Below are 23,201 nucleotides of genomic sequence, written 5' to 3'. Positions count from 1 at the left end.
CACATACTTAAGAATATCTGTACCACACACTTGCGGCACCTGGGTGGTGCACTTGGTTAAGCGTCCGACTCTTGGTTTTGGCTCAGGTTGTGATCTCAGGGTTATGGGATCAAGTCCTGCATCCAGCTCTGTGCTGAGCATGGAGTCTGCTTAAGACTCTCTCTCCCTCTGCCCCTCTCCACTGTGCTCTCTTTCTCTAATAATCTAATACATAAATACTACAAATACTATAAATTCTAATAGATACATCTTAAAAAAAATTATATATATATACACACACACCATACCTGAGTACCTGTCTGTAGCACCCACCTGAGTGCATCTGTGTCCCATACCTGAGTATCTGTACCATGCCTGTCTATACCACACACCCGAGTATCTGTGCCATACCTGAGTACCTGTACCACACACCCGAGCATCTGTATCATACCTGTCCACACCACATCTACATGCATGTACCACAAACATAAGATTATCTGTACCAGTTTATACCACACCTGAGAGTATCTCTATCACTGTTTACCTGTACCATACACCTGAGAGTATCTGTGCCACACTCACGTGCATCTGTCCTTAACCTACGCATGTCTGTACTCTGCATTTGAGTATTATTCGTACCATACCTGAGTGTATCACACCCCTGTGCATCTATACCACACATCTGAGTGCATCTGTACCGTGCGCTTGTGTTTCTCTTCCCCGTGCCTGTGAGGTACTGAGAAGCCCACACTTTCATTAGAGGAACAGCCCTTCCTTCCTAACCAGAGAACATGAGACCCTTACCCATCCCCAATCAGACCGTATCTTTGTTAAAATTCTGCATACCTTTCCTTCCCCTTCCAGAATCAGCAGTGCAGGGCTCATCACCCATTTATACAGTTCCTTCTCTGTGGCTGACCCAGCAAGAGAACAGGTCTCTCAGTGTCCACTGCGTGGCCTCCGTGGAGCTCAAACACCAACTGTGTACTGGGGGTAGGTGCCTCACCAAGGGCACGAGCTGCTCTGAGGCCAGCTCAAGAGGGGTCCGGGTGCAGGGAGAGGGGAGGGGCTCCCACGTGCACAGGACAGAGCACAGTGAGGCTGATGGGCAGCCACACGGGCCACCCTCACTCCAAGCTTGAGGTCTCTGCAGGCCTGGGTCAAGGGAGAAATGAGAGCAGCATCTTCCAAAGGCACCTCTTGTAGCCACGGTGTAGGGAAGGGGAGCGGGCAGGCAGCAGAGGGGGTGCGTGGCCTGGGGGTGAGGGCATGGGGTTTATTAGCTGGGAGACACTGAGTCCAAGAAGTCTATGAGAACCTAGAGAGAAGCCACCTGAGCACCTCAATGTGTGGGCCTTGGGTCTGAAAGTCTCTTGGAGTCAGAATTTGGGGTATGGGGTCAGATGGAGCTCACTGAAATGGAACTTGGGGTCATGTGCTGGTGTTGCATCATGAGCATGTTGATGCCTGGAGAGACACCCAACATGGAAAGTGGTAGAAATCCCCAAAGACACCTCCACATGGGCCATCCCCCACTGAGCTCACAGAGCCAGTCCATGAGCCCCATAGATTCTTTATCCCAACCCCACATATTGTGATCAGTGGTGTTCTGACCTTTCTAATCAGATGCCACAGATAAACCCAGAAACGGCCCCCTCCCAACCAGCACAGGCCCCCAACAGGACCCCCGTGGGACACCAATTTCAGATGTCCCAGACCCATTTATAAATCACTGGACACCCATCCGAATGTCCTCGCAACCGCTGCCCCAAATTCTGGTTTGGGGAAGCACGCTAAAGAGAGGAAAGAGGCAGAAAACAGCCTCAAGTGATCCCGCGAGGGACAGGGTGAAGGGACTGGCTGTGCGCCAACAGCAGGCGACACGGGCCACTCCAGCTGCCTGCACCCCACTTTCATGTTCGAAAGCCACAATTAACAGATCATTGCAGGGCAGGACTCAATCATCGTAAATAACAGAAACCCACACGCTTCTAAACCAAATCTGGATTTATATGTTCAAGGGAGTTTTTATGAAATTTAAACTAACTCCTGCCACAAAGGACGGCGGTATCCTTGGATTTCCCATAAGCAGACTCAGGTGGACAGCCCAGAAGGTGTGGTCCCCTGCAAGCTCCCATGTGAGTATATCTGATGCGGACTGGGACAGGGGGCGCATTTGCTTTATTGCTTATGTTGCATATCCAAACAAATACAATAAACCCCGTTTTAAAAAATGTAAGGCACATAAAAGCCTCTGTGCAGGTTCCATATTATTTTTAAATTCCTAATGGCTAATAAAAGTATTTCCACTATAGGCCTGGAGCTATCTAGAAATGCACATGATGAATTTTTTGCATGCAGGACACCTGAAACATTATCATATCTTACCTCATGGCACAACTGAACAGTCTCAAATCAAATGTCTGTATGTGAATAATGATTATAACTATTGTTACATTTGCAAAAACCTTATCAGCTTATCCACATATATACAGTCGGGTCCCCAAATGTTAATTATATAAAATCTAAAGGAAGAACAGTATCTAGCGGCATCTGTGTCCCGTTTCCTTAAAGGGAGATTTGGCATTTTTAGTCTTCCTTCCATAAGTCATGTTGCTATTTGCAAAGGCCAGTGCTATACGATGCTGAAGACCATGGACAGATACTGTTCATATGACACTTGAATCCAGCCGTCCTGATCCGTATCGTAACGCCTGAATATATCGGTCAACCTCTGGGAAAGAAACAACAGGCATTTAGATCTTGGTATTTAGTAAACAGAAGGAACGAAATGTATTTGGTAAAAAGACATTTAGGAACCAAAGTCACCCATGTCTCCAGACACCCCCAACTCTGACAGAAACCAGGGCAAGAAGGCATGGGTGGGTATCCCTGACCACCCTCAGGCCTGTCCATCATGGAGAATGCTGCGGTCTGGTGGGACAGCAGGGGGTGGGAGGATGAATACAGGAAGCTGGTCAAGAGGTCAGGGAGTGGGCTGTAGGCCTAACTCATCGATACACCACAGCCCTGGGTCCTGGCTGAGCCCTCTAGTCCCAGCCCCTGGTTTCCCAGGTGGTCCAGCGGTGAGCCTGGGTCCTCCCTTCCTTCTCTAAGACCAACGTCGTGGGGGCTCTTCCTCAAACGCTCACCTCTGCTCTGGCTACTTGCCACTCAGGCCACAGGGAAACCAGCCCTGACTCGGGCCCCTTCCTTACACCCAGCAGGTGAAGGCCCAGACACAGAACATGCAAGGGTAGGTCTCCCTATACCAGCCTCAGGGTCCCTCCTGCCCACCCCACCCATAGGGCTCCACCCTAGTCTGTTCACAAGCTTGATCCCCCCCACAGCAGGTTAGGAGCAGAGGGGAGAGCCCTGCACCCAACAGCAGGGACAATTAGATGAGTGCCACCCCAGGTGAGGGGTGCTGGACAACCGCAGTAGGCCTGAGGAATCGCACGTGACAAAAGGAAGCAGGCAGAATGCAATTCCCCAGGACAGGAGAAGAAAACAGTGCCCAGGTTCATCATGAGAGCAGGCTGGCGCCCGGCCCTCTGTCGGCAGGTTAGACGGGGCGCCTGCTGCAGCTGACTGTCCACTCGGGCGTGAGCCGGGAGCGCCCCAGCGTCAAACCAACTACAAAAACACCAGCAGCAGGTAACGCTGGCTTAAAGAACAATGGGCAATTCTTCTTTGTACTTTAATTGTATTTTCCCAAGATTTCTACAGATTTTCGTGTTCTTTTGTAAAAAATCATTTTTAAAAAGCCTTTCTCTCTTTGTAGAAAGGCAGATGAAGGAAAACATTTTTGAGGATATTTTACCTGTGGCCTGCAGCTTTTCGTTTACATTCCCCACCTCTGTCCAGTGTTTAGGGTCACTCGGGAAGGGTGGGTGGGACCAAGGACTGGCAATGAGGCCTCCAGCTCAGCATGGAGCCAGGGGGCAGCAGCTGCTGCAAGCAGACTCCTCCTGGCTGGCCTGTCCTCAGCCCAGAGGTGTGCGGGGGCACTGGGCGAGCTGCTCGTGGGACTCAGATCACGTTACCTCGGCTACTGAAAGCCTACACTCGATGACCTTTGCTTGAGAAGAAAGGATCAGATGTTTACTTACGGGACATAACCTCAAATGAAAACCCTAACCTTAGAGCAATTTAGATGCAGACGATAATGAGACTTACACACTACATCTTTTTCTAAAGTGTTCAGACGACACTGCCAATGGGGTGGGATGAGATGGGGTAAGGTTCTCCCCATTTCAGAAAGCCAAGACGCAAATGTTAACAGACCTGGCTCTCCAACGAGGCCTTGAACAACAGGGACTGGGCTTTTCCCAGACTCACTGTACTTAGCAGGCCACAGAAATTTCACTTTTATTGACCTAGCACTCTAATGGGAAAAAAACCTGAGAAAGTTTCTCAAAATTCCAAATTATATTTAAAAACTTCAGACTGTTCACATCTCTCAGTGGACACTAAAGCTGACAAGAGGTAACCCCAACCTGGATTCAAACTACAAGGACTTCTCTTTATGGAAAAAACATCTGCCTTCCACAAATGAAATCTGTGTCAGTGTAAGGGCTGGGGGGTATTAGGATCATGGAGGTATGACATCAAACTGTCCACCAGCTGGTAAACTGTTGAACCTGAGTGATGGGCACACGAGTTCATCATTCTTTTGTCTCTCTTTTTTTTTTAATTTGTCATAATAAAAACTCTGAAAGCTATCTAAGGGTTTATCAGTTCACTGCATGTCTAAGCTTAAATCTAGGTAACCTGGATCCCTACCTAGAGACAGGAGCAGGGGGGCCTGTGTGGGCACAGCAGGGCAGGCTCAATTACTCCTGCCCTCTGTCTCTGGAAAGGATGCTCAAGGTCTGCACTTGTTTCTCTCATAGGTAAAGGAGCAAGGCCATAGGAGGGAGATGTGAGGTGCTGGGGTCAGGGGGATTCACGAGCTCCATCAGAAGCTCCTTGGCTCTAACACCTGAATGAGACGCCAGGTCCTGTCTTGGAACTTCTCTCACACAAAAAGGCAGGGCACAATAAAGATCACGATGGAAAATTTACCCATTTCCTCAGAATGAAAATACAACAAAAATACCAGAGTATACATGTAAATAACCCACTCGATTTAGAAAACACGACCTCATTCGAAGGGACTGCTCTATAATACAGCTGACCCTTGAACGCAGGGTTAGGGGCAATGAACCCTGGAGCAGTCAAAATGGCTAACAGACACATGAAAAAATGTTCATCATCATTAGCCATCAGGGAAATCCAAATCAAAACCACATTGAGATACCACCTTACACCAGTTAGAATGGCAAAAATGGACAGGGAAAGAAACAACAAATGTTGGAGAGGTTGTGGAGAAAGGGGAACCCTCTTACACTGTTGGTGGGAATGCAAGTTGGTACAGCCACTTTGGAAAACAGTGTGGAGGTGCCTCAAAAATTTAAAAATAGAGCTACCCTATGACCCAGCAATTGCACTCCTGGGTATTTACCCCAAAGACACAGATGTAGTGAAAAGAAGGGCCATATGCACCCCAATGTTCATAGCAGCAATGTCCGCAATAGCCAAACTGTGGAAAGAGCCGAGATGCCCTTCAACAGATGAATGGATAAAGATGATGTGGTCCATATATACAATGGAATATTACTCAACCATCAGAAAGGATGAATACCCAACTTTTACATCAACATGGATGGGACTGGAGGAGATTATGCCAAGTGAAATAAGTCAAGCAGAGAAAGTTAATTATCATATGGTTTCACTTATTTGTGGAACATAAGGAATAACATGGAGGACATTAGGAGAAGGAAGGGAAAAATGAGGCGGGGGGAATTGGAGGGAGAGATGAACCATGAGGGACTATGGACTCTGACAGACAAACAGGGTTTTAGAGGGGAGGGAGGAGGGGGGAATTGGTTAGCCCGGTGATGGGCATTAAGGAGGGCATGTACTGCATGGAGCACTGGGTGTTATACGAAAACAATGGATCGTGGATCACTACATCAAAAACTAATGATGTATTGTATGGTGACTAACATAACATAATAAAATTTTTAAAAAATCCACATACAACTATGATGCCCCAAAATGTAACTACTAACAGCTTACTGTTGACCAAGTCTTACCAATTAACAGTCAATTAACACTTACTTTGTACATTGTATGTATTATGTACATATTCTTACTATAAAGTAAGCTAGAAAAAAGAAAATGTTAAGAAAATTGTAAGGAAAATACATTTTCAGCACTATACCATATTTATCACAAAAAAGTCTGCCTATGAACGACCTGCATAGTTGGGCCATATGCTGCTCAAGGGTCAGCGGTATTTCCACGGGGAGAAAGAGCACTGCGTGCCGTACTTCCGTGTAATAGAGTAACACCTTCTCCACAGACAAGACTAACTTTTATAAGCCCCGGAAACTGACTTTACTCCATTAAATCGCTAATTCCAGAATGGCACCTCCCTCTTCCTCTGCTTTCGCGGATACTCCCTGCCTGCTCCACCTCTCCACTCACGGTGAGCCCCCATGGAGCCCCCATTACCTGCAAGACGATGCAGCCCTGGATGAAGTCGTCAAATGCGATCTGCCCCCGTCCTTGTCTGTCGAACTTGCGAATGAGGATGTCATGAAACTGGTCAGAGAGCCGGTACCCTTGAAGAGGAGAATGAGGATGAACAGAGGGCCAGGAGAGTGGACATTCCCATCAACATCCACGTCCTCCTTCCAAAAGGCCCCACAGCCTCTGACATCAGGTGATAACAAATGACCGAGGCTGAGGTGGGAGACTCGAGGCGCAAAATCATTCATATGCACTCTGGGAACGAAGCCATCATTCTGCAATGCGCCCCGCCTACAGTCCCATGAATGGCCGACATGAAGACCACCCCCTCTTTCTGGAAGGGTGAGTGTTACTCGGAGGCCAGCGCTGCCAGGAGCAGCAGGTCATTAATGTGAGCTCACTCGTTCACATCAAGTATACTCACCCCACAGTGCTGCACCCCAAAAATCACCCCGCAGGGCAGCCCAGCTTCGTTGTGAAGTTTTCGTTTTACAAATGGTTTCATTTTACATTTGAAAGATTGTATCACTGAAGGCTTCCAAATAAACAAAATGTAAACTCAGGGAAGTAGCAGATTCATTGATGGGTACTCCCCTCTATAAATTAGCACACTGACATTAGGAAATGAAAGATTACAAGGAGCAAGGCAGCCTCGTAAAGTTCACAACCACTCAAGGGTCATCCAATGGTTTCTCTCCAGACTGCACAAATGTTATGACAGAGTCACTGATGCCACCTTCAACTCACTGAATGTCTTGGAAAGGTCTCCAGCAGGGAGGCGGTTCTGAAGATGCAGGGACACAGCAGCCACTCGCCTGTGGGACACCTCTCAGGGCCACTCTAAACAAGGATACCTACTTCCCTCCTAATCCCACTACCTGTGTGACTGTGGTGTCCTTACTTATTCAGGAGACAAGATCCAGGGGCCAAAGTATTTTTACCGGTTTTCCGTCCTGTTGGAATCTTTGCGAGGATATATGTACACCTATCATCTGAGTGAATTTCATAGTTAATAACTTGCAGAAACACTTACTTTTCTAAAAAACAGATTCAAACATGCACACACATGACAGTACCTTCCAGAGTGGTCAGCATACTCTATCCATCTGTGACTTAAATCCAGGGCCCCCTTCCCTGCCAGCTGAGTAGAAGACAGGATCCCTGACTTAAAAAAAAAAAAGAGACAACAGGTCCTGGATGGGGGTCACACCCCCAGCCCCTCTGAGTCTCCTCTCCTCACACCTGGCACCTGTGCCTGTGGACAGGTAAGGAAGAGGTCCAGGCTGGTCAGGGCTGAGCTCATCCAGGGCGTAGACAGCAGATGATGGCCATCGCTGTGGCAGTCTCCCGCCCAGACATCCACAATCTCTGCAGACCACGTAAGCAAGTTCTATCATCCCTGGGATTAGCTTCCAATTTCCCCGGTCCTCAATATTATCGTAGCGAGAACAAAACCAACAGAAGTCAGACTAGAAAAATGAATGATGAACAAACAGCCTATAAAAGAGACATTTACATAAGAAGCAAAATCTGAGAGCAGACTCTTCTCTAAGAATTTCCTTCAGTGAAAATCCATGTCATGATAACCCCACCCTCGTAAATTAAGAGGATGTGCCCTCTGGAAATGCAAATCAAAACCACAATGAGGTGGCTCACACCTGTCAGAAGGGCTGGTATCAAAAAGACTAGAGGGCGCCTGGGTGGCTCAGTTGGTTAAGCGACTGCCTTCGGCTCAGGTCATGATCCCAGAGTCCTAGGATCGAGTCCCACATCAAGCTCCCAGCTCAGCGGGCAGCCTGCTTCTCCCTCTGACCCTCTCCCCTCTCATGCTATTTCTCTCTCTCTCTCAAATAAATAAATAAATAAAATCTTTAAAAAAAAAAAAAAAAAAGACTAGAAATGCCACATGTTGGCAAGGATGTGGAGACAAGAAACCCTCGTGCACTGTTGGTGGGAATGCACGCTGGTGCAGCCACCCTTGGGATCAGTATGGATCGGTAACGTTCCTCAGAAAGTTAAAAATAGAGCTACCACATGATCCAATAATCCCACTACTGGGTATTTACCCAAAGAAAACAAACACACTGATACAAAAAGATATTTGCACCCCCACATTCACTGCAGCATTATCTACAATAGCCAGGATATGGAAGCAGCCCAAGTAACGGACTGATGGATGGATAAAGAGGTAGTGCACACACACACACTCATACACGCACACACACACACCGGAATATTAGGCAGCCATAAAAAAGGATGAGACCTTGCCATTGGCGATAATATGGATGGACCTAGAGTGCATTATGCTAAAAGAAATAAGTCAGAGAAAGACAAATACCAGATGATTTCACTTATATGTGGGATCTAATAATAAAACAAATGAACAAACAAAACAGAAACAGACTCGTAAGTACAGAGAACCGGTGGTGGCCAGAGAGGAGGGGTAGGGGGATGGGAGAAATAGGTGAAGGGGATTAAGAAGTACAAACTTCAGATTATAAAATAATAAGTCCAGGGATGAAAAGTACAGCCTAGGGAACAGAGTCAATAATACTGTGACAATGCTATATGGTGACAGATGGCAGCTACATTAGTCGTGGTGAGTGCTAATGGAGAGCGCTGTCGAATCTCTATGTTGTATGCCCGAAACTAACATAACGTTTCTGTCAACTATACTTCATTTAAATGGAAGAAAAGAAAAAGAGGTGCCCTCTGTGTGCAGCTCCCCTGGCTTGTGACCCTGGTCAGCATCGGCCCCTGTTGGACCTGACGTGCTGGCCACAGGGCCACACCCTGACCTTAGGAGAGTGAGGTTCTCTCCTGACAGCTAACAAGCACAGCATTGTTAGTTGTATGGGAGGGATGGTGACAGCCCTCTACAGAGTGGTCCTGGGGCTGGAAGGAGCTGGATGGAGGCCTGGCTGGCCTGAAGATCCCACAAGTCACCAACCGCCTATTCCCAGCACCCCCATATGACAGCACATCTTCACAAACCTGGACGCTAACCAGTAACTACTCTCCAAGGGACAGAAACTGCAGCAAGGGACAGACCTGGGACAGGACACCAACCCGTGTCTATAACCAGCCAATGGCATGAAAAGGGTGGGGGCTGCCTGTGGACCTGCCGGGACCCTAACGCAAATGGGCTACTAATTTTTAGGGTGGGTCCATGGCATTGATTTGGTGAGCTAACGTCCACACCTTCCAGGGATGCAGAATAAAGCATGCTGGGCTAACACCGCACAGGTCTTGTATTCCTTGGCACACAACAGAGGACAAAGCAAATGCAGCACCATGTTGGTAATGGCTGAGATGAGTGACAACTGAATGGAGGGCCCTACAGTTTGATAACATTTTCATCAGAAAGCACTGAGCTGGTGGAGGGAGAGGGGGCGGAGGGAGAGGGAGCTGCCCGTACCTGACGACCTTCCCCACCAAGGGGGCACTGCACTGTGTGGGGTGAACTCCTCACACACTTCCTTACTTCCAGCTCTCGTACCTGGTGCACAGCACATAGGAACTGTGAGTTTAAAAAAGGACTATGTGAGCTACCGTAGCTAGCATGTGGGCCTGTGAGAGTGACCCAGTGCAGTCAGGGCTGGACAGAAATCTCTGCTTCAATTACTACCGAAAATCTTCTAAAATCATTAATATGTGAAAAGGATAACAATGTCCCTTTTTGGTAGAAGGCCTCAGAAATCAAGAACCAGTCACAGGAAGAGACTTGTAAGAACAACTGACGAAATGCTGTAGCAGAGTATTTACTTTCTCCAGAAAACATCTGGAAGTCAGGTAGGAGCCCAGCGTCAACCAGATCCTGAACACCAGCGACTGCCACATGACCTCCATGACCCTGAAGCCATAGCAGGGACTCAGAGGCCAGAGAGGCCGGGGCACTGCCCGCCTCAGAGCTCCCACCGTGAGCTCTAAGGACCCAGTGGGCCACTGGCACGAAGGAAAGAGAGGGCTCTGGGCCTGACAACGTTAGAAAGTGCCGTGTTCCCTGACACCTGAGGTCACTTGTCTGGATGTAATTCACAGGACCCAGGTTCCTCCCAAGCTGTCCTCGGCCCAGTCAGGCCTCCAGCTCCTTCCAGCCCCAGGACCACTCTCTGTAGAGGGCTGCCACCATCCCTTCCACATGGCCCTACCCGTTCCCCTGTCTAAGGGCAGAGCAAAGTCAGCTGGGTTCCCAGTCTCAACGCAGAGAACCTGAGGTCAAGTCCTGCCCTAATCTTGACCCACACCTAGTGAGTTGAGAACACAAACTTCCTATGGAGTCCCAGAACCTCTAACTGAACACCACAGGAATTCATAAGGAAAGAAAGGAAAGAGAAAGAGAAGACAGTCAAAAAGTGCATGCCCAAAGGAAAAACAGGAGAAGGGGTAGAAGTTAACAACACGTTAACATGAGAATTAAGATGTACTTTGTATTATTAAAACTCAAAATACCGGGCGCCTGGGTGGCTCAGTCGTTAAGCGTCTGCCTTCGGCTCAGGTCATGATCCCAGGGTCCTGGGATCGAGTCCCGCATCGGGCTCCCTGCTCTGCGGGAAGCCTGCTTCTCCCTCTCCCACTCCCCCTGCTTGTGTTCCTGCTCTCGCTATGTCTCTCTCTGTCAAAAAAATAAATAAAATCTTAAAAAAAAAAAAAAAACAAAACTCAAAATACCTACAAGTTCATTAGTACATTATAATAACATAGTACATTATAGAAAAAATAGTACATTATAAACTAACTTGCCTGATTTTTTTTCTAGAAGGTATTCATAAGCAGTCTTTCAAGCAAAATGTAGCAGGAGTTTTGTAATAGGGCCCCAGTAAACAGAGGGCTGAGTGAGATCATCCCAAACACACCAGAATCTGGGTGTAACTCCCACAAGCCTTGGACAAGTCTTCCATGTGCGTGTTCCCTCCACACACACAAAACCCCAACACCCTCTCAGACCCACACACCAGCATCAGAAGGCCCACTGACCCACCCTGGAAAGGCTGGGCAGACACTCCTGGTGGCACGGCACACTTGGGCTGACATGAACTTGAGAATGGGAGCCTGAACGCCTAGCAACGCTGTGCCTGAGGCAAGCAACTGGTATTGCCACTTACAGAATCATCTCCTACAAGTATCTGATCGTCCTGCTGTGTGTGGTGATGTATCATGAATTATAAGCTGCCGGACGTTTTATTTTCCCTTATTCACGTGAAACTGTTTCCAAAGCCATCCCATTCCCAGTGTGCATGTCACAGCACTCCACTCCACAAGTGATAAACGATTGCATAGCCGGTATCTCATTTTGGATGGAAAAAAACACATCAGGTCTCCAAGTCAAATATGAGCCTTCATGAGATAAATAATACCAAGGTATAAATCAGTATGATGTCAACAAAAATTTCAGTTACAAAAATCAGTAAATTGAGGGGCACCTGGGTAGCTCAGTGGGTTAAGCATCTGACTCTTGATTTCATCTCAGGTCATGATCTCAGGGCAGTGAGATCGATCCCCAAGTCAGTCTCTGCGCTGGGCATGGAGCCTGCTTAAGATTTCTCTCCCCCTCTGCCCCTCCCCCACTCTCAAAAAAAATCAATAAATTGACCAAAGTAAAAAAAGTTAATGACACCAAAATGGCCTCCAAAATGAAATACGCTACACAATCAAGATAAGTGAATTACCAAAACCTGAGAGTGCTTGCTTGAGCTCGTTCTTGTCAATCATCCCAGAGTTGTCCCTGTCATAGGTGCGGAAGACGTTCTGCCAGTCTGTGATGTACTTCCAGACGCCAGTGAACTCACCGAAGTTCACGCCAGCCTTGTTCTCTCGGTCAAACATGGCTGAGACAGAAAGGAACATGAGTGGTACGCAGCAGCTGGTAACTCAAGGTTAGCTGGTGAGCAGCTCAGTCCCAGCACAGCCACCCCACACTTCCCTCGGGGCCAGCCCCGTGCTCAGCCAGCAGATGCCCAAGTGTTGGGAAGAAATGCTCATTCGTTGATGGGAGGGCTGGATCTCCTCTGCTGGGTGGTTACCCAGCCACAGCCCCTAAACCACCTGAGACAGACGCGAGGCACACAGTAAAGAAAGTGCAAGAAAACACACCCGCAGACCCACAACAGAAATAATGCTTGACACGGAAGTAGCCTCTACAGAAACACGATGCCTGGAGGGTACTCTTGCTTTGTCAGGAAGAAACGGAGGTTCAGAGTGAAGTAGCCACCTCCACTCTCCCAGCTCCTAGTTCAGCTCCTTCCTTTCTCCAAGAGGACCTACAACCACCAGTGCAGGCCCACTGCAGTGAGAAAAAGACTCTACTGGCTTTAGATTTTAGTTTTTTTCAGTAAGACCTGCTTTTCATTAAAAAAATCAGCCTAAGGGTGCCTGGATGGCTCAGTCGGTTAAGCCTCCAACTCCTGATTTCAGCTCAGGTCATGATCTCAGGGTCATGGGATCCAGCTGTGTTGAGCTCCGCACTTAGCGGGGAGTCTGCTTCTCTCCTTCTCTCTCTCTCTCTCCCCCAAATAAATACATACATACATAAATCAATCAATCTTTGAAAAAGAAAAAAAAAATCAGCCTAATTCCAGGTCCAAATATGAAAGAATCTATAACTGCATTTATATATAATGGCAAAATGGCGAAAAATATACATAAAAACTGTCTGTACTCCTGCTACCAAGAAAATGACAAATCACTTGGTCCCTTTCACATAAAGAAGCCAATATAAGACTGAAACAGGAGCGCTCTTGGTTGCTCAGAAGTACACTGTAATTCAGTGAAAGCTCACATAAGGGAAAAATCAGGTCAGAAACCGAGCATCAGTGTTTCCGCCAGTCAACAACCATGCAAGATACGGACGGTGTGTGAAACGTGCTGGTCCTGTATGTACATGAACTCTTCAGAACCGGGAACTCAAGCTGAAGTGCTCGGCCAGGAGGGCAGGGTGAGGGGGACGAGGCAGAAAGCACAAGCTGCACCCAAGCAGGACAGGAGTCTGCCTGCGCCTTTACTTACATATGATGGACCTGACAGTCACTGGATTAAATGGAGTCCATGTGCCTGAAAATAAATGACAAGAAACAGTCAGAGAAAACAGTTTTCACAGCAAGCTCTAAGATTCTAATCTGGAACATCAGTAGCTAACGACAGTAACTTGCTGTTCAAGGAAGACCTTGGGACCACGGTTCTCAGCAGGGACACAGTCCCTAGGGGACATTTTTGGTTGCCATGACCACCGGGGGCTGTAAGCATGTCGTCGTTTGGGTTCGGTCCCCCACTGTGCAGGAGTCCCTCAGGCCCCAACAGACATACATTCAAAGCTGTTTATAATGACATGAGGCCGGGGGCTCGCTCTCGTTTACTACATAAACAAGATACGGTTTTATAGTATTTTTTTAATTTTATTTCTTTCTTTATTTTTTTTACAGTGTGGATCCCAACAAGGGGCGTGAACTCACGACCCTGAGAATCAAGACCTGAGCTGAGATCAAGCGTCGGACACACACAACCGACTGAGCCACCCAGGTGCTCCTGGTTTTATAGTATTTTAATATACACTCTATTTTCTAGGAATGCAGCCACCAGGTAAGTTGAGAAGCATACTCAAAAACATACCATAAAACCATGCCATAAAAATTTTCTCCTAAAATTATAGTCTGAGCATATTATTTTCATTGAGAGTGTGATTCACTTCAGAATAATGGGGATATTCGGGGCGCCTGGGTGGCTCAGCAGTTAAGCGTCTGCCTTCGGCTCGGGTCGTGATCCCAGGGTCCTGGGATTGAGCCCCACATCAGGCTCCCTGCTTGGCGGGAAGCCTGCTTCTCCTTCTCCCCCTGCTTGTGTTCCCTCTCTCACTGTATCTCTCTCTGTCAAATAAATAAATACAATCTTTAAAAAAAATAATAATAATGGGGCTATTATCAAGTATTTGTTATAAAGGGGACTGTTGAATCTGATAGAACCATTTATCAACTGGTAATGAAATGTTCACTAGATACCTTAGATACCTTTATGCCTCAAAATCTGTTTTCAGAGTAATTTATACCATTATCAATTTTTATACTCACTAAAAACAAAGTGTAAAAATATTTTTAATGTGGAGGGAAAGCAGTGTCTCTCCCCACATCCCACTTATATAAAACCTCATATTTTCTTCTATATATAAAACTGTTTTTGCCTCCCCCCCGCCCCCCGCCCCGAGATCCATGCCCTGACCTCACATAAAGTGACCTTTCATTCAAGTTTGAGGCCTATTTGGATGTGGGTGGTGGGCAGGAGAGTCTGAAGGGTACCACCCCTTACACTCTACCACACTGGGCTTCCCACCACAGCTCTAGAGGGCCATGCCCTCTAGTCAGGGCTCATGCACATGCTTCTCTACACCTCAAGTGTGGCCTCCCAACACACGCACACCCTTCACCACTCACCTCTCCTATAAGCCACAGGAAAAATGTGTCCCCAGGAGAGCTTTCCCTGAGCGCCCACATTCCCCCCAACCCCTACACATGGGGGCTAGATAAGCATCTTCTGCAGGCTTCAAGACATTTGGGGAGGGAGAGTGGGCAGAAGCCTGTATATAAAGGTATTATTGAAAACTATGTTACAAAGAACCCAACAGAAAGGAAAATTCTAAACACGGAGAGGGTTACTTCTTTGCTGTTTGTTTTTCCCTCCTTCACACCTAGCTGCTGCAAGCACTGAACTGCTCTTCCACAGGAGACAGCCCAGCACTGACTAGAAACCCCAGGAACCCAATGCACCTGTTGCAGCCTTTCCCTGGCCCTCTTTTCCTGTCTCCCCTCCACCTGATACAGGCTGATGAGCCCTCAATCAGTGAAAGTAAAGGCAGCCTCCACAGTCCATCCTGACTGTGAGCAGAAGCATCATGGGGCCGTCTCTGCAAATGACTTGGCCAGAGAAATTTGAAACAAAAGCAACACAAGTGCAACAGTTAAGTAATGTAGAAACATGCGCATCTGCCGTGGTGAGGACCCGGTGCCACCTGGACAGGCATGCACGGAATACCCAGAGAGAGTGCACCCCTGAGGTGACCCAGGGGAACCAGCACCCATGCTGGAGGATTCTAAGGATGGCAGGGGTCCCAGGCTCAGGAGAGCAATAGGTCATCCTGAGCTGAGTCAAGGATGGAGAGAGGCTGCCCTCTAGCACAAGACCCACAGGTTTTCTGCAGGGCTGCTGTGCAAGGGAAGGTGGAGGCAGGCTCCTCTGCTCATCCTTCTTGTTACCCAAATGGGGCCGGACTCTCCAAAGAAACCAAGGGATAATAACAGCCAACAGTTAATTGACTAGTTATCATGTACAGTCCTGTGGCCTGGTTCTCAGAATGAACATCAAAGCTCAACAACTCACAGCGAAGCCGAAATACTACAACATGTAGACTTTTGGGGCAAAAATAATAAATAAATAAAATTTGAAAATAAATAAAAAATAAAAATCAGACTTTTTAAAATGTCATCACTGGTGATCTCTTTCCACTTTACTTCATCAGACCAGGAACTCCCAGCCCTCTGGACTTTTCTACACAAGAGAAGGTGTAGCGAGTCCTGCAGGGCTGGGCACACAGCACTGGCATTCAATGCACAGAATTTGCAAGACTTTGGTGCCTCTTCAGGTTCAGCAAAATTCCATACTTTCCCAGTTTTCTTCAATTACAGCTTCAAATAGCACAACTAGAAATATGGCCTTTCTGAAAAGCAATCTAAATATTGATCAACAGCACTAATGACGCCTATACCCCCTGATGTGATAAATGTCACTTCTAAAAACTGGTTCTATGAAATTTGGAGTCAAATTACTACAGTATTTACATTAGTGAAAATTAGAAACAATCTAAATGACTAAGTGAAACACTGTAAACTCAATCCCGGTAGATACATTGTCTCCCAGTTCTGTACCAGGCACATGCAGGATCTAGTGGACTGGGGCTTGGCTCAAGGAGGAAAAGGATCTAAACTTCCAGTCTTCCTATTTTTAGATCCAAAGAAACTGGGGCCAGAAGTGCGATACACCCAAGGTTACAGGGTAACTTGTCAGTAAAGCCAGGTCCACCAAATCCCAACTTTCTTTTGTTTCTATCTGAAACTCTGGCTGGGCCTGTTTCTGGAAAGAGCAGACAGGACAGGCTGTACTAGGGGTCCTCAAGAACTCCTTCAGGCTCCATGACTCACTAAGACTCCAATACTCAGTCAGTCTGTTACAATGAAAGGATAGAGTAAAATCAATAGGGGGAAAAGGCACCAGGAGGAGTCCAGTGGACACCAGTGCTGCCCAGGACGTGCTTACTCCTCCAGCTACGAGTTGTGAGGACACAGGCCAAGTACTGTCCACTAGGGAAGCTCCCATGTCTAGAGTCCAGGGCTTCTCTTGGGAGTCCATCATGGAAGCTCCAGATACCCAGAGGGAAACCAGGTGTTTGCCATAAATCCTACTATTAGTATCAACTATCCAGGCAGACAGGTATCATACAGCTCGAGGCCCTTGGTGGACAAAACACTCTCCTCAGTCAAAACATCACAGGAGGTAGCCAGCCATCAAAGCCCTTCCTAGGAAGGAGCGGACTCTGAGCAATCCAGGCCTGCTGAGTGAGTCCTTCCCCACACACAGGCAGAAGGAAGCTGAAGGTAAATCTCTAAAGCAGCAAACCCCCTTACCCACAAAACTGGGCCTGTGGGGGCAGGAGCAGTGATGGGATCAGAAGCACGGTCTGCAGGGAACTAACTGTCGCTTATATGGTCTGATTTCCCTCATTTCCTCTTAATATGGGATCCCCAAGAGAGCTGGAACTCTGTTTTGATAAAAATACCTTAAAAAGAATATATGGATTATTTTTAAAGTGCAGCTAAAAAATGTCTCCACAAAATACCTACATAGATTATGTGAAGGCAAACCTGCAGAAGCACAAAAGAGAGGCTTGAGCAAAATTAAATTCCTGCAATTCCAAGAAACATCATGCAAGTTAAAAAAAAAGGTACCAAACTGAGATAGTTTATGACATGTCATTTCAAAAGAAGGCAAGAGAACAGTCTTCTTCTGTCTTTCCTCATACCTGTTAACCACATACCTTCCTGAGAGCAGTCAATTTTAGAAGCTTTCCTATGGAAAAAAGTCTTATAAAGAACTCAGTGTATGGGACCCACAAGTACTCTTTCAGGATGGTTTCAACTACATTTTAGCAGAGAGCGCACACACACACACACACACACACACACACACACACAGATTTAATTAAAGTGAGAAACCATGCAAGTCTAAAACTTCAGTTTTCCCACCAGTAATAGACTAAGTAAACCAACGTCCTGAAATAGCCTAATATTCCAGTTCTAATATGAAAACAGAAGCCCATTCCTGGGAGAACAATTAGAAGTCAAAATAATGTCAATTGCATTAGCCCTCAGAAGTCAAGGGGAGTGGAGAGGACCAGACGGGCCCACCCAGTGGCCAGTTTCCACGCACACACTACACCTCTGCACAGGAGCCCGGCCTGGCCTCCTTCGGGAAGTGGCCTTTCTAGTGGCAGAGACAGCTGCAACAACGATCACAAGACCCGAGTGTCAAGGACACTACAGCGATGCCACAGCAGCTCGACAGCAGGCACATCCCTCCAGGCAGAGAACCTGCAACTCGGGATGTACACGGCCTCAGCTTACATCAGTGCAGGAGTACTGAACCCCTGCAAGGGGGTGGGCACCACCACGGAGACAGGTGGGAAGACACCGGGGCTCAGCACGCCTTGCGTGCCTGTGAGCATAACATGAGCAGAAGCACCGGGGGGGGACCAGCAACAGACATCTGGATTCAGATTCTGGCTCCACAGCTTGAGAGCTATAAGGGGTAACTCACCTACTCTCGGGTCTGCATCATTCATAACCTGCTTTACTGCAGAAAGAACTTAAAGAAATTTATAAAGGTATCCATGGTAGAACAGAAATGAAGTAAATTTTAATTACGTTGGATGGGAAGAGAAAAGTAGGAGGATAAGAAAGTAAGGGATCTAAGACCAGGTCAGTAAAATTGACCTCTCAAAATTCTAAGTTCATGCTAGTGGCAAGCCACCGACTTAAATTTTTTAGCAGCTAATTTGAAGAGGAAAATGTAAGTGGTTAAAGATTCAGGGTTAGTAAGATATAAACAAAACAAGACACAACAGCCACCAGACGTGCTCAGAACACCGGAGATACCAGGCTCCCACGGAGGAGGAGGACGGCTGCTTCCCGGGCACCCCTGGCTCAGGGGGCGTGCTGGCTGCGGGCCTGCCTCTCTCCAGGTTAACCGTGACTACCTGCTTCGTGAGGCCAGTTCTTCCACGCCGCCCACAAAAGCTGAGGCAGGCCCACCGGCCAACTCAATACAAGTGCCTCCACAAAGACCACTGAGACAGTCCCAACCATACCTACTAGCTGGGTTAAACTAGGTACTGATTTCAAAGTATCTCAGCAACGGTGAACAAAACATCCTCTAGGCAATTGTTAAAATTCACTCTCTTTTAAACAGGTTCCTGGTGGATATTTAGTAGTAGCTGAGTTCAAGATTATGTTCTGACAGAGTAAAGACCCGTATGCTTTAACGAGCTGAACTAAGGGCAGCACTGACACCCTCTCGTGAAAATACAGGAGCCTAACGCTATAGGTCAGACTAGGTGCCGCCACCACACCCCCAGGGCTCCAACAACATGCTGATTTGAGATTAGGTTTGTTACGTGCCCAGCACGGTGCCCACATGCAATGGATGCTCAGTGAGTGGCAACTATCATCACCTCCATCCCCCGAGCCGACCCCCGGCCATAACAGTACTACTACTATACTTTCACTATCACCTCCATCCCGAGCCGACCCCCGGCCATAACAATACTACTACTATACTTTCACTATCACCACCATCCCCTGAGCCGACCCCCTGGCCCTAACAATACTACTACTGTACTTTCACTATCACCTCCATCCCTGAGCCGACCCCCGGCCATAACAATACTACTACTGTACTTTCACTATCACCTCCATCCCCTGAGCCGACCCACGGCCGTAACAATACTACTACTGTACTTTCACTATCACCTCCATCCCGAGCCGACCCACGGCCGTAACAATACTACTACTATACTTTCACTATCACCTCCATCCCGAGCCGACCCCCGGCCATAACAGTACTACTACTATACTTTCACTATCACCTCCATCCCTGAGCCGACCCCCGGCCATAACAGTACTACTACTATACTTTCACTATCACCTCCATCCCGAGCCGACCCCCGGCCGTAACAATACCACTACTGTACTTCCAGCCGACAACACTGAACCCTGCTGTGTGCCAGGCAGTGTACCAAGCACTCTCCATGCATTTTCTCCAACCACCCACCCAGAAAGGATCCAGACAGGAGCCCCCAGGGTGGACAGCATCACGCTAATGAGGTCAGAGTGTGCCCATCACTCCCAGTGCACGTTTCACACAAACCCCAAACCTGGGTGGCACTCTCAAAACTTCAAGCAAACAGACAAAAAGATGTCCAAATGGACATGGGTCATGAATTGGTCCTCACTTACTGGAAAAGAACTCAAAAGGAATACCTGCAAAGCATGACCCCCCGAGGGCACTCTGACTGCAGTGGCCACCCTCTTTAACATATGATGTGAAAACATCTGTTTGGTCAACGATTAGAAAGTTTTTTTGTTTTCTGAGAGAGAGAGAGTGAGCTTGCTTGCATGGGGGGTGGGGGGGGCTCGATCTCACGACCCTGAGATCATGACTTCAGCCGAAATCAAGAGTCAGACATTTAACTAAGCCACTCAGGTGCCCCAACACTTAGAAAGTTTTAAGCCAGATGTGCCAGATCACAGCCTGCTGGATTCCAGTTTGTTTTGGCATCTTTCTAGTAGTAACCCTGTCTTCTACTCCTCTAAGTGTAACTCAAGCTTTGGAGACACAAAAAATGGAAAGGAGTTAATAACAAGAGAAGAATCAAGAAGGCACAACCATCAAAGCAGAAGTAAAGAAATTTCTTAGTTTCCTGAACACAGCTACATAAATACACATGAAGTCATACACCAATACCTGCGGCCCAAGTGTTAAATACTAGAAAAAGAAGTCAGTACTATCTACTGTTCTTTAGACATATTAATCTGCAAATACAAATCCTGCACTTCATGCAAACCATGACGCAGTGACAAGACTAACACTAAATGTCTGGTATGTGCCCACAAGGAGGGTAAGCACACTCCTTTCAAACCATCCAATATCCAGCACTGTGAAGCAGTGCTGGCATCCTTACTCTTTCCAGAACATCAAACTGCTGCCCACTAATAAAAATGGGTCTTTCGACATCTTAGAATCAATCCCTTTCTACCTTAAATGGCACACCTCTGGAAAGACAAGCTACAAATCTAAGAACCAGAAAAGACAGTGGCATCTGAGGGACTCTTAAAAAGGGCAAAACAGCTGGGTATTTAATGAAGTAAAAGGTCTCAAATAGTACGTCCATGGATTAATTATGCTGAAACCAGCAAGAACACAACTCCACGGAGAGCCCCCAACACACCACCACACAAGAGCTATGATCCTGTATCCCTGTCTGAACACCTAGTATTCCCCCACTGATAAGACCACCTTCCCACAGTCCAACTGCCAGCGCCACACCTCCAACATCCCAATCACTTCCCCATGGTGCCCCCAGCACCTTGATGATCCTCTCCAGAGAGGTCACAAAGATGGACCTACCTAAGAAATTCAGTGATCTTCAACGTACCTTAAGTGTATCTGCTGTACAAAGCTAAGCTTCCTATCCTTCCCTAAAACCCGCACCCCAACCTCCATTTCTCAAGAAGCACTTCCCTGCACTAGTCCTAGCTCAGCAAGGCACTTAGAGCAGGATATCACTTGGCAAAATAAATCAAAAGCACCTCCACCACATGCCAGTAATAATAGTTAGGCCTTAATAACTCCTCTGTACCTGGAAAAAGAAACTATTTACTACGGGTTGGTCAGGCTCAAAGTTCAGTAGAAGTCCTGATGGCCAGGTCGCACTCACCATTGGATAGTGCTTGCTGAAGCTCGTTGTCCGATATCACTCCGCTCCTGTCTTTATCAACCCTACAAAATCAACAGCACTTAAGCTGGTGATTAAAAGTGCAGAACAAGCAAAACATGGCAAACATAAACATTTAACTCTCGCGTTAATCCTGCATTCACCCCGGCGTGCTCCCTCCCATGGACCTTCCACTGTACTCTGCTAGGATGTCTCACTCCCGCATTGTGCGGGGGAGGGAAACACCCGAGCGCCTTCTCTCCTCCGAAGCGCGCCACCTGCCAAAGTCCACGTTGGTTCTCCGCAGAGACACCTAACCATTTTTGTCTCTCTCCCTACACCTTCTCAAGCCTTCCTCCTGCGTCTTCCCTTGGCCAGTGAATTCCACCCACGCCGGTTTCTCTCCTTCCAAACAGCAAAAAGACTGCCTCAGACAAGTCCGTCACGGCCATGAGTCATTCGAGTCGCCGTCACTCATTCACGTGGAGGGACGACTCCGGACGGAAGGCACTGCCGTTACGGGCACCAGCTTCTCTCCCTGCCGCTGGCAATGTAACCGCGCTGAAGTGGTCTGTCTGTTTACCCTAGGCAAGCATCCCCAGGAGACCCTCCGGGAGCAGCAAGCCCTCAGCGGCGGCTCTTGGCGTTGCAGGGGGAGGGGTGGAGGCCGCGACCCCCGAGCATCTGCAGCGGGCTCCGCACCTCCACAGGGCCCCGGCGGGAGGGAGGCGCCCAGGGGGCGGCAGCACGGGGCTGGGGGTGTCGGGCAGGAGGCCGGGGAGAGATCTAAGGGAGCCAGGAAGGAGGCCAGGGTCGTGATGGGAGGACGAAGGGAAGCAGGAAGGAGGCGGAGGGTAGGCCCAAAGGAGCCAGGAAGGAGGCCGCGGGAAGACTGGAGGGAGCTGCAAGTAAGGCGGGGGGTGGGGGTAGGTGGGGAGAAAGCCGGAGTGAAGCCAGAAGGAGGCCGGGGGAGGCCGGGGGGAAGCCAAGAAGGGGGCCGGGGGGGCCGGGGGGAAGCCAGGAAGGAGGCCGGGGGGAAGCCAGGAAGGAGGCCGGGGAGAACAGAGCGGAGGCCGGTAGAGCCTCATAAGCGCCCGGGTGGCGCCGGGCCTCACCTCTGGAAAACGTTCCACAAGAAGCTCTGGTCCGGCAGCGCCGCGCCTCCAGCTGGGCCGGCCCCGGGGCCCGGGCGGTAGGAGTAGGCGGCCATGGGCCCAGGCGCACCGCAGGGCTGAAGTCCCCCGGGAACGCGAGAGGCCCGGGGCGGCTCCACTTCCGCCTCTGCTGGGGAGGGGCCTGGCACTTACGTCACTTCCGGGGCCACACGAAGGCGGTGTCTCCCCGCGGGCGGCTCCGGCGCCGCAGAGCGCCTCGCGGCCCGGTTGCTAGGCGACGCCCGGGGCTGTGCGGGTGCCCGCGGCGGCCGCCTCCGGACTCGCGGAGCCGCGTGCGGAAGGCGCTCAGTCCGCAGGGCGGAGGGACAAGAGGCGCGGAAGGGGCTCCCCTCGACCGTGTTTAATTCTTGCTCCAAGAATTTCTGGAAGGGAGTGTGACGGAAGGGAAGAACACGCTTTTCCGGAGCGTTTCGGTCTCCCCGTGCGTCGTCCTGTGGCGT

General features: G+C 48.5%; 1 protein-coding gene across 2 annotated transcripts; it reads right to left on the bottom strand.

The window, feature by feature from the left end:
- Window positions 1-2,138: 2,138 nt before the first annotated feature.
- Window positions 2,139-22,983, bottom strand: PDCD6 (programmed cell death 6). 2 transcript variants are annotated; one of them, XM_032415288.1, is made up of 6 exons: window positions 22,702-22,983; window positions 21,590-21,651; window positions 13,564-13,608; window positions 12,228-12,386; window positions 6,541-6,650; window positions 2,139-2,713 (listed from the first exon to the last, which is right to left on the bottom strand). In XM_032415288.1, the coding sequence occupies exons 1-6, from the start codon at window positions 22,794-22,796 to the stop codon at window positions 2,615-2,617; spliced, it is 570 nt and encodes a 189-aa protein (XP_032271179.1). In that variant the 5' UTR covers window positions 22,797-22,983; the 3' UTR covers window positions 2,139-2,614. The 2 variants fall into 2 exon arrangements, with proteins under 2 accessions (XP_032271179.1, XP_032271180.1); XM_032415289.1 differs by having other exon boundaries at window positions 12,234-12,386.
- Window positions 22,984-23,201: the final 218 nt, after the last annotated feature.

The sequence above is a fragment of the Phoca vitulina genome, unplaced genomic scaffold, assembly GCF_004348235.1.
Source record: "Phoca vitulina isolate PV1807 unplaced genomic scaffold, GSC_HSeal_1.0 scaffold17, whole genome shotgun sequence".
In the NCBI taxonomy this organism is placed as follows: domain Eukaryota; kingdom Metazoa; phylum Chordata; class Mammalia; order Carnivora; family Phocidae; genus Phoca; species Phoca vitulina.
The sequence above is the reverse complement of the archived record's forward strand: the minus strand, read 5'-3'. Positions and strand labels throughout refer to the sequence as shown.

Excerpts from the sequence above, each read along its gene's own strand:
- PDCD6 (XM_032415288.1), bottom strand. The coding sequence starts at position 22,796 with ATGGCCGCCTACTCCTACCGCCCGGGCCCCGGGGCCGGCCCAGCTGGA. Across the intron at positions 21,652-22,701 it reads TTGTGGAACGTTTTCCAGAG|GGTTGATAAAGACAGGAGCG; the intron begins GTGAGGCCCGGC and ends TTGATTTTGTAG. Across the intron at positions 2,714-6,540 it reads AGGGCTGCATCGTCTTGCAG|AGGTTGACCGATATATTCAG; the intron begins GTAATGGGGGCT and ends TTTCTTTCCCAG.